General features: G+C 38.2%; 1 protein-coding gene across 2 annotated transcripts; it reads right to left on the bottom strand.

The window, feature by feature from the left end:
* Nucleotides 1-864: 864 nt before the first annotated feature.
* LOC309699140 (uncharacterized protein) lies at nt 865-10929 on the bottom strand. Of its 2 annotated transcripts, XM_082522014.1 has the most exons (4): nt 10800-10929; nt 8960-9070; nt 4167-5334; nt 2409-2489 (listed from the first exon to the last, which is right to left on the bottom strand). In XM_082522014.1, exons 1-3 carry the CDS (start codon nt 10849-10851, stop codon nt 5114-5116), a joined length of 384 nt encoding a protein of 127 aa, XP_082378140.1. In that variant the 5' UTR covers nt 10852-10929; the 3' UTR covers nt 2409-2489; nt 4167-5113. The 2 variants fall into 2 exon arrangements, with proteins under 2 accessions (XP_082378141.1, XP_082378140.1); XM_082522015.1 differs by lacking the exons at nt 8960-9070; nt 10800-10929 and adding an exon at nt 865-1226 and having other exon boundaries at nt 2311-2421; nt 4167-4311.
* Nucleotides 10930-11646: the final 717 nt, after the last annotated feature.

The following is an 11646-nucleotide window of genomic DNA, read 5'->3' on the forward strand; positions in this document are numbered from 1 at the left end:
CAACTACACGTAAAATAATCACCTTGATGCCTCTGCCTTTCTAAATGTAACTGCGTGTGTATTGTAAGCGTGTAAAAACTGAAGATAGTCAGATTAACAGTATTATGTCTCTATCTGCCATTCTGCAATTCATCTCATGTAAACAATAACGTGGCGCTCAGCATGACGTGAAAAAAGGCACATACCTTTGACGTTGCGTGACGAACTCTGTATTCCTCGTCCACACGTAAACGCAAAAAAAAAGTTTAAAAAAAAAATCTCCATTTTCGTTGATTCGAAACGCCGTTTACGTGTGGACGAAACAGCTGCGTTTTCAAATTTCCTATGATGGGATTGTACCACCACCATTATTCATGATTTTTATCGGTTAAACAGACGACATGGATAAAAGGTCAACAAATTTGGCACTGGATTTTTTTTTCCATACCACACTTCGCAAGACTGGATGTAGCGATGTGTTTCCCTATTATAAATTAACAGATTTAACAGGCAACAGAAAACAAAACAAAGAAAATTAAAAAGAACCTGGAGTAAGATTGTTATACTTAACAGCAGTAAATGTATTTTTTAAAGACCATTAATATGGAGTTGTCACTGAAGTTGTGCAGGATCTCTTTTTAGATTTAAAAAATTCAAATATTTTCAATATTTGGAAATGTTCCTGCTGTTTTTTTAGCACATTATTTTATTTAGTAAAGATTTCACCTAAAAAAAACATCTTATAGCGAACTCAATGTAAAGTTTAAGATCTAATTAGTATTGTCTGTAGGCATTTTTATAAGAAAAAAAACTTCTGAATAATCCAGGCTCCTTAAATTCTATTATAAGTATGCAAATTTTAATCAGAAGACCAGAGAAAGAAGCCACACTGATGCTATTTATTTATTAAATTTCATTTCAATTATTGTTTGATTTCAAAGCAAACAGGATAAATCACAGGAGATAATATACTGATTAACTATGGATTCAAGCAGTTTGAGTATTGAGGCATATCACAAAGAACTACATCTCCCAGAAGCTCCACAGGGAGGCCAGGAGAGCAGCAAAGAGAGCCACAGTGAGTGGGAGCTGGATGGAAGTGGCTCCGTTACACACGTCTGTGTTACAACACTGGAAAGAGGTGCTGTAGGCCACACTGAGGATGGAGCCGTTCACCGACGCCCCGCACAGATCCGACTCCAGGCAGCCGCGGGTGTGCAGCTTCAGCCCCCCAGCAGCGCTGAACACTGCAAGGACCGGAAGCAGATGATGAGTAAATATGTAGCGCAGTTTTATCTGCTCCCTAAAACAGCACCTGCTGTTCTGTTTCATAAACCTTCTGGGAAACGTTTTTTAAAATAAAAGTGCAAAACTTTCAGTTAATACCGGCTGATTATCAGCTGAACCTTCTGTCTTCCACAGCCTGAAACCTTATAACTTTAAAGGGAACCTAGTTTGTTTAATTAATGTAGACTGTTTCAAAGGTTCAGACTGTCCCATGGTAGCATTTTGTCAGGGGGCTGAACCAGTGACACAGCATTTTATATTGTATTTTTTATTTCTTGTGTTATTTTTAGTTAAGGTTTGTTATGTTATCATCAAGGTCCCTTTAGTTTTGAGTCTTACCAAAGTTGTATCTAAGCACATCAAACATTTACACACTCAAATTCCGATGGATACATCGGGGACAACTTCGGGGCTCAAGTAGCCTATACACTGTGACTAAAGGAGCCAGGGGATGGAAACTGCCAATCTTCCAGTTCCTTTCAGGCGGTATGAACTCTGGGTGTGAACAAAAGGAATGCATAAGTTGCTTGGAGGCATTTAAATAATTATTGGCAAGTGACTATGACATCTGCCTCTTGAAATGGTAACTGTGTTAATATTTTCAAATAGTTCCTGGTATGGACGTTTGTTTCCGCCACAGTAATTTTGTTAAAATTTACAGATAATTACTCCAATTTTTGTGCCTTTTTGATAGCAATAAGTTATTCAGGTTATTCAGTGGTGGAAACAAGCTTCCATACGACGTCAAGTTTTCTGATCTGACTAAAATTTTCTTTGGCTAAAGTTTTTTGGTTTTGTTTTTTTTAACACGGAGCTGCTGCACACCCAAAGATGTATCTCTGTTTTGTACTGAGCTTTAGTATTTGACAGGCAACCCTAAATTTTTAATGTAATAATTTCACCTGAAATATTTGATTTTGTTCAATCAACCTTTGTCATTCGAACAAAGACGGAAAGTATTTCTGTTTTTCCTTATGTGTTTCCTCAGTTCTGAGCTTTCTCTGTCTGAATATCTTCACAATAGAGGAAAAAAAGTTTCCTTACGTGCATCTCCTGTGAAGCAGCTCTGATTTGTATTAGTACAAGTGACATCTTTTGATAGGAAGCATGTTCCAAAGATGCCAATGGGACACTGACGACAGGTCAGGCATTGTGCTGTGAAGTGGGGGGAAAACAGCAGAGGGATCAGGTTTCAGTCAGTCCACAGTTTCATCTGTTTGCCTCTGTTAATAGTGGAGGAAGCATTTCCCCAAAAACAAATTAAAAAATACATCACAAAAAAATGTATTTTACAAGTAAAAGGTTCCACAATGAAAGAAATACAGTTAAGTAAAAGATCAGACAACTGAGAGCAAAATAGACCCATAATGGTAAGTGGCTTCATTCAGAATGCCATAATGGAGTAGTTTTTAAACTTATGTTGTCTTTGTGCAATCTAAGAATTCAACTACTTTAACTACTTTATCACTTTTAAAGTCTCTTCTTAAAATTTTCTTTAACAAAAAGACTTTTTAATAATTACTTTTTAAAAGCCCAACCTTTTCTGTGATTTTATTTTATTTTTTAAATGTCTTTCTGTAAAGCGCTTTTATAACTTTGTTTAAAAAGTTCTGTATAAGAAATGATTATTATTATTATTATTATTATTATTATTATTACTTGTTTGTTATTTAATTATTAAATTTTTATTTTGCGTTTTTAGTCTTAAATGATTAGAAGATATGTTTCCTCGTTGAGAAATGATGAGGAACTTTTTAAGGAATCAACTGTAAAGTCCACAGGACCAAAGCTGATTTCTGGCTTTTTTCCCTCCCCTGAACATCGATGTTCAGGAACAATCATTTCCTTATAGCCGCAACCTAAAAGTTCAGGTACTTTTAAGTTGGGTCACTTACAGTTCTCTTATCTCAGCCCGTGTATCTCAGTCATCTACAACAAAAAATATTGTTGAGAATAAAGTAGAAATTTTGAGATTAAACCTGAAATTCTATTTTGAGAAAAACGTAGACGGAGATTACAGAGGTTTCAAGACAAACTGAAAGTGTATATGAGATGGTGGAATCGTACTTCAGAATAAGTGTTAGTTACAATGTGAAATATTTGTCTTTTAGGACATAGAAACAACGTGTTGACAAGTACATTTATGCTCAAGGGATGACGCAGAAAGCCAGATCTGGTCAGAAGGAAAGAAAAACCACACAAACTTGGAAGGGCTGGTCAGTGGACAGATGTGCAGATATCAGTGCAGTAAAGAGGATGTATGCTGAATCACGAGACACGATAAGACAGCTGATTAATTTGTTTCGTGACTCATCTACACAGGGCATATTTTCTTTCTTAATGTGACCCTAATAATCATATAATTATAATTATCTCATTGTTCTGAAGGCAGGGCTGTGATGCAGTTTTCTGCCTCGCCACTAGAGGGCGCGACCGTTTTGTGAGTAATGTTTGACTGGGATGAAAAATGGTGTTCAGGGAGGCAGTGTGAATCACAAGTTATGCTCGGGAGCAGTTTATGTGGGTTCAATGAGAGTGTGCGTCCATAAGACTGAACCACACACACACACACACACACACACACACACACACCCACGCTAAATCTGCCATTAAAGAGCTGAACGATCATCCCCTGCGATCACCACCGTAGAACTGAACCTCATATCAGAAATCATCATAACACTCATAGTCAATATAAGTCATCTATTTTCTTACTTTAATTCTAAAATCTGGGATGTTTTGAATTTCCTGGGACTGCTGGTGGTCTCTGGTCCAACATCCAAAATAAAAACTGAAATATTATGCTGTGATGTTACGGGTATTTTAAAAGCAGTTTGGGAATCCACCACTTGCTAAAAAAAAACCCCAACCTCTTAATTTTGATGCTTTCTGTAACTTACCTGCTGCGATGAAGGCACCCAAGACAATTGTCGCTTTCCAAAAATGATTCATCATTCACACAAGTCTTCTTAAAATAACTAGGTTAGGTCCGAGTTACGTGTGCGTGTGTCAGGTGAATTTAGAGAAAATAATTTGCAACATTTAAACAATGGCTTGACTTAAAAGGAACATGCAGGAATGTAGTTTATCAGGTTTTTTTTGTTCCAACAGCAACTCTCCAGCCAATTATCTAAAACGTCACAAGCATTCACAGGAAAAAATTAAAATCAATTTCTCAAAAGGTAATTCGGAGCACAAACACCTTTTAGTATTTGTTCAACAGATTTCATGGACTTTAAAATGCTAACTGTTAATACTAATTACATCTTTTCTATTGTGTATTCACTCATTTCCTGCGCTACATCATAAGTGCAGTAAAACAGATATTCTGCACAGAATACAGAAGTTTAGTCAATGAACAAAGTAAAGAAACAAAACAAAACCCTGCATTAAAAACAAAGAAGAAGTTATGTCTTGATGCATGCTCAGTCATCCAGGTAAGTAAATCCCAAAAGATTGACTGTTCATCTGGATGTAGCCATTCCCCAACTCTCTGTGAATTTCCCAACCCAATTTCCTTTGGGGTCAACCTTCAGGATCAATAAAGTTTTATTGAATTGAATTGAATTGATTAGTGGTTTTTGATCAATGGTCATGGGAATTTGCATATGAATGATCAATGAATCGACCTCACGGCACATTGTTCATTCAGGGGGTTACAGTTTCAGTCATTGTGCGAAGGTACTGTTTATAAGATTGGGGAAACATGCAGTCAGCTTAGACTGAAGAAGTCACTTGAATGAGTGACGCAAAGTTTCTCCCACTGACAATGCTACTTCCAGATGAACACAACCAACCTTTTGGGAAAGAAGAAAACAGTTTTTATTTTTGCTGCTTGTTTTTGCCTTCAGAAGGCCCACGGGCTACAGACGGCTGCCAGGCATGCGCCCAATGCAGCGGCGAGAGGAAGGTGGGCAGATGAAGCTCCGTTACATTGGTCGGTGGTGCAGCACTTCCTAGTGAGGGTGTAGGTGATTCCCAGCAGGGATCCTTTTTCTGTTTGGTTGCAGAGAGACGAAGACACGCAGCCCTGATTTTGTAAAGTCATCCACTTACTGATGTCAAAGTCTAAAAAGAGGAAAAACAAGCATGATTTTTACAGATTATTCTCAGATTCTACTTTATTCCACTGAAGTCTAAGTTGTGTAAGGTTGTTCTGAGATTCTGAATGATTTGCCCTTTTGGATACATTTAAATAAAGACAATCAGAAAAAATGGTTGCAGATTGCTGGATAGTAACCACTGTTTTAATCTTTCAGCATTTTTGTATTTTAACTTATATATTTGCTTCATAGTGTGGTGCTTTTTATATTTGTTTGGCATGTGAAAAATTGCAGGCTTGAGTGCAGCTGGAAACATAAATCCACTTTACGGTGGCTCAGAAAGCCGATCATGCCTTAAACCTGCTTGGCGATCTCTTGTGACATGAGAGCAGCTGCAACCTTATTTAATGTTTTCATTGTGAAATATTTAGGCTCAAATAAAAGTAAGAAATTATGAACAATTAAAATGGTAAATGGCCTGCATTTGTATAGCGGTTTACTTAGTCCCTAAGGACCCCAAAGCGCTTTACACTACATTCAGTCATTCACACACTGGTGATGGCAAGCTACATTGTAGCCACAACCACCCTGGGGCGCACTGACAGAGGCAAGGCTGCTAGACACTGGCGCCACCAGGCCCTCTGACCTCCACCAGTAGGCAAACATGGGACTAGTGTCTTGCCCAACAAGATTTGGCATGCAGCCAGGAGGCAGCCTGGGATCACACCACCGACTTTCTGATTAGTAGCTGACCTGCTCTGCCACCTGAGCTACAGCCACCAATTACCTTGGAATTGTAAGATATTGGAGGGGTATGTAAGAAAAAACAAAGGTTTTGGGACAAAATCTCAGTGAATCACCGCCTTATCGTGTGAGAGGGCTTTGTGCGTTCCAGTGATTTCAGGAGGTTTGTTGTCAGGGCTAATTTATCCCTGGTAGGGTCTCCTAAGGCAAATTGTTCCTGACAATAAACTATTGAGAAAGCACCCATGGGTCCCACACCAAGTTAATCTCGGGGTAGGGGATAGAGGGCAAGTGGCCTCAAATTGATTTTGGCAAACCATCAGGTGACTCAGGAGGAAGCAATACTCTTTCACACTGTGTGCAATGGGGGTGATGTGCTGCTGACTTCAGGTGGTAGAAAAAACACTGTCAGGATCTCCTGAATCCCCCTGACATGCCTCCCATACTGAAAGCAAAGTCTGGCGATGATGCATAGGACTTGAAATAAAGCACCAGTTATTCTGCACCGCCACAGTCTTGTTCCATTAAACTGTGAACACGGCAGTATTGGAAGGCTGTAGCTGAAGGTGGAGTTAGTAACAACACAGCCTGGAGCAGACTTTAATCTTTGTGGGACACTCTGCTGTTGTTGGTGTGGCACATTTAAACGTTGTGTAACTAAATCCAAACTGCTTGTTTCACAACCAGTCAGAACATCTTCTGGAATGACTCAAGGTTTCATGCAAACTGCAATTTTTGATGGGGTTGTCAGACATACAGGATGAAGTAATTATTCTTCGTGCCAGCCACACCCTGATCTGTGCTTGCAGTACAGGTTTTTCACGCTCCACAGCCTTACACAGGTCTAGGAAACAATTAACAACTCAGTAGGAGAAAGCTACAGGGAAGTAACACTGTCACTGCAGATGCACAAAAACCCAGTGTCCTCACTCATGTCCCTATTGTTTTTGCCTAAAGAAGTCTAAAGATGGAGGTCAGATTTGTTTCTGAAATCAGATCTCTATGACTGGTTCTCTGTTTTGTTATTTTCTGGTCTGCTAATGTTGTGATATGGTTTATTAGAACCCAAACTTGTGTTGTAGGGTGTTTGTCTTACAATGCCCTGAGGTGACTGTTGTGATTTTCGGCTATATAAATAAAACTGAATTGAACTGAGTTGAATTCAAGCCACATTTTGTGGTAAAGCTTACCCTACCGGGTTGTGTTGTCTAAACCTAAACAAAGGGGCAAATAACAATTTTATTTAAAATAAGTACTTACAGTTGGTTTAACAGAGGACTCAAACGTCTACCTCTTGTTTTTAATCATTTCTTCAACCAAAACATCCTGTTTTCTTCACCTGACTTCTTAAAGCATTTCTTCTAAAGGTGAATTTCTCCCACTACCCGTGGATTCTCTTCATAGTTTTACATCACGCAGACGTGGCTATGTGCAGCCTCACAACCACATTCCTAAGTTAACCTTAACTTAACCCGCACCCTGCACGTAACCTCTTGACCTGGTTGTTCAAACAGGTGTAATCCAGATACAAATGATCCAATAATCCAGTTTACTTTTGTCCTGGTTGTTCAAAAAGGAACTGAATAGGAACTTTTTGATTGTGATACAAAGATTACCAGTGCTTTAACAAGGAGCACCAAAATCCATACAAAATAAAATATCCTTAATTAATTATAGTAATTTCGATAGAAACACCTATTTCATGGAATATTTCATTAGTAATGAATTCATTATTTTATACACACCCAGTTTACCTCACCCACGTTGATACAGATGCACTGTACTGCATGAAATAAACAAATGCACCCATGAGTAAGACAAAAAACATGGTTACCTCTGCTCCTGTTTGCTAGCAAAGCAGGTATGACCAGCTGTGAAACATGAACATTTCTCCTTTTTCTCTGCAGTAACACACTTTCTTCACTGTTTTCTTCATGCTTTTACTCCACTTAGGCTGAAACTAAAACTTGCTTCACTGAGCAAGAAACTAAAAACTGACCAGCAGATGGAAGAAAACCTTAAGAAAATAGACTGAAAATGAGGTTTCACCTTTAAAAGTCTTAATTCATTACATTTTATAATCTATTTTTAGATTATTGCTTTGACTTCCACCACACAGCTCACAGTTTATTTGAAATATTTTCTGTCTTTAGATTAGATTAGATTCAATTTATTGCCATTAAATGTCACTCGTCATTATTTATTTATTATTTTTTCTATGCTTAGAGATAAGTTCATTTATTTATTTATTTTAGTTAGTTGTTTATTTATTTGTGTGAAGGGAACATGCAAAGTAAGCATTTCATTGCTCAGCGTGACCATTTTTGTTTTGCGGTGTATATGACAATAAACTTCTAAAATGTTGAATCTTAAAAAAGGATACAACTCACGTTTGGCATCTAATGTGTATACACAATATACACACACATATACACACAAACCATTTATGATTTTAATAAACAAAAACCCAAGTCCTGCATATATATTGTATGTTTGAAATATAATTTAATAGACTTTTATTACAATAAATATATAGGTAAATTTGGTGATAATTTCAAATCATAGCGAATACAGCAGGCAGTTTATAAATTATGATCCCTGTTTGGAATCAAAGAGGATATTGGGTGATATCCAGGTGGTGTTGACCATCTTTTATATACAGTCTATGTTAACACCAGACATCATGCCTTTACCTTAACTCTGGAAGTTAAGGTTTCACCTCTCATTGGAGAAGCTTCTTTAGTACAGTTCAGAACTGAAGAAGCTTCTCAGACGCTTTTCTTTCCAAGCTTCTTAACTCTGGAATGTACCTGTAGCAATGTGTTTGATGTGCAGACAGAATTCTTCAAGTCCTTTTATTTCAGGTAAGAATTCACAGAATCAACCTGCTGATTCGTGTTACTCACCCACTTTTCCCGTGTAGCAACTGAACTGGGTGTTGTTGCAGCTCTCAGTGGAGCTGAACAAGCAGTTAGGTCCAAAACCCGCTGTGCATGTGTTACAAGTCAGCGATTTGCCTGTGAACCAAGGAGGAAGAGAAATTTCAAGAAACTGTTCAGGAAGTTATGACCACAAGTTACTGGAAAATTTATCAAACATAAATCAGATAACTCATTCAGTTTCCTGATTGTGTTAAGTCATTTTTTTCTAATAGTTATATATAATGGACTGCATTTATATAGCGCTTTTCAAGGCACTTTACAATGCCACTATTCATTCACTCTTGCATTCACACACTGGTGGAGGCAAGCTACGGTTGTAGCCACAGCTGCCCTGGGGCAGACTGACAGAAGCGATGCTGCCATATCGCGCCATCGGCCCCCTTGGCCAACACCAGAAGGCGGCAGGGTAAAGGGTCTTGCCCAAGGACACAACGACCAGGACAGAGAGCCCGGGGATCAAACCGGCGACCTTCCGGTTACAGATACGCTTCCCAACCCCTTGAGCTACGGTCGCCCCATATATGCTGGATAAGTGCATGTGGGATGATGCACTTACACAAAACACACAAAAATTATGTGATAAAAACATTTACAAGACAAAACATGTTTAATGGTAGATATTTAATGACACTGATTTAAATTTAAAAAATCAAAAAGCCATCACTGATTGCAAATATTTTTAATTTGGTTGGTAACTCCCTGACAACCGCTGGTTGCTAGGGAAAAGAAACAGAATGGGTTGGCAAGTGGTTGCTGTCAGTCAGCAGGTGAGGTCAGCTGCAAAGAGGTATGCAGTGCAAGATCTTCTTGCGGTTGCTCTGTTCGTGAGCAGACTACTGTGGACACCCACAGCATGGAAGATGCCAAAACTGTGAAAAGTGTCTTGAAAATAAAAGATGCACCTTGTGAAATCTGTGTGTGTGTGGCTAAGCTGATCATGACGTGATTGGGAGGTGATGAAACTACAGCGTAAATTTAACTCACACATTCAAATCCACTGTTATACAATCTGTTTATCTGACTTCCAGTAGCCTTCCAGGAAGCACTTGCCAGCCACCTGTGAAATACACAATTTCTCCAAGCAACCGCTGGTTGCCAGGGGTTACTCACCAGTGTCTGGACATGTGTGACTGTAGTTTGTAGTATTAAAAGCAAAAGTACTTTTCTTTTTTTACAGGTTATTTTATTATAATTTTTAAATCATTTCATTGCATTTTATTGTTAAAACTACATATCAAAGTTTATGTATATGTGTCATAGGTGGGTCATAAGAAAAAGCCTTGAAATATCCAGATTAAATTAATGAATAAACAAACAAATAAATACATAAAAAAAAAATAAAAAAAAATTAGTGAAACATGCAAATATTTAAGTAAAAGCACTTTAAAACTACATTGTACATACTTCAGATGCAGGGTACACACTGGACAGGTGACCAGTCTGTCACAGCGTAAACACAGATAACGTTCGTACTCATACTCACACCAGTAGCCAAGATAGAATCAGTAACTAACCCCAGAAACTGCTGCTCTCTGGGTTGTGGATCACCCAGAGAGAAGCTCCACACAGGAAGAGCAGACAGTGGATTTGAAACCAGGACCGTCTTACTGTTTCATAACACTTATGCTGAAATGTTGCTAATTTTAATTAAAAGTGTGATAAATTTGTTTGTAACCTGAGACGTTCAAAGATGTGACCACTGGTGAAAGTAAATTTGTGCTCAAAACAGTTTTTGGTGAAGACATTTTTATATTCTTAAAAAGACTAAAAATGTACAATTGCACCAGCATCTGGTCCATCTTACCTGTAGCAAACAGGGCCATCAGTGCTGCACAGATCCACAGAAGATTTTTCATCTTGCTTTTACACAGTTGAGTGTTTTATTGAGAAATTGCAGATAAAAAGACCAAAAACAAGTTTCCAGATGAGCGCTGGCGATGGTTTCAGATGAGGTTCTTAACTCTGCTCAGCTGCTTATGTGTGGAAAGGCGTATCATCAGGTCCTGAATACAAACAATAATGTCGGAATATTGTCTGAATGCAGACAATAGATTAATGTTGACTCTGATTTCTATTCATCTGCCGATATATTACCTCGCAGCCAACTGAGATCTGTTTGAAAAGGATGAAGCCTATTGAAAAAGGAACACACACAAAAGAGAGAAAAAAAGATCACTGGAGTCTCACTGTGTTTGAACCTTTGCAAACTGGAAAGTATTTAAAACCAGTATCATCATTTTCCTATAATGCATTTGGTTTTATAAAGAACAATGCCCAGTGCACTCCTTTCATTCTCATGATATAGAGCTGCCACATAATTACAGTAGTTGCATCATCTCCCGATCTCGTCACGATCAGCGCAGCCCACAAATAGACTTTTAAGAGCTGTACTTTCTAGATGATGAGATATTCAAAGTTTTTACAATTTTCACCATAATTGCAGATTTTGCTGATGAACCTCTGCCCCTCTATGATACTCCATTTACCCAATCATAACCCTGAGCTAAAACTATGTTTTAGGATTCTTATTATTATTGTACCTGAAAGCCATGTTTAATTTCCTTTAGGTTTTTCCATCATTGTTCACAGGCTTGGTCACCAAGCATGGATTCAAACATGCATCCCTAAGATGCATGCTGTTGAGCTATCTA

This window comes from Aulonocara stuartgranti (assembly GCF_965226115.1).
Source record: "Aulonocara stuartgranti genome assembly, chromosome: 22".
NCBI lineage: Eukaryota > Metazoa > Chordata > Actinopteri > Cichliformes > Cichlidae > Aulonocara > Aulonocara stuartgranti.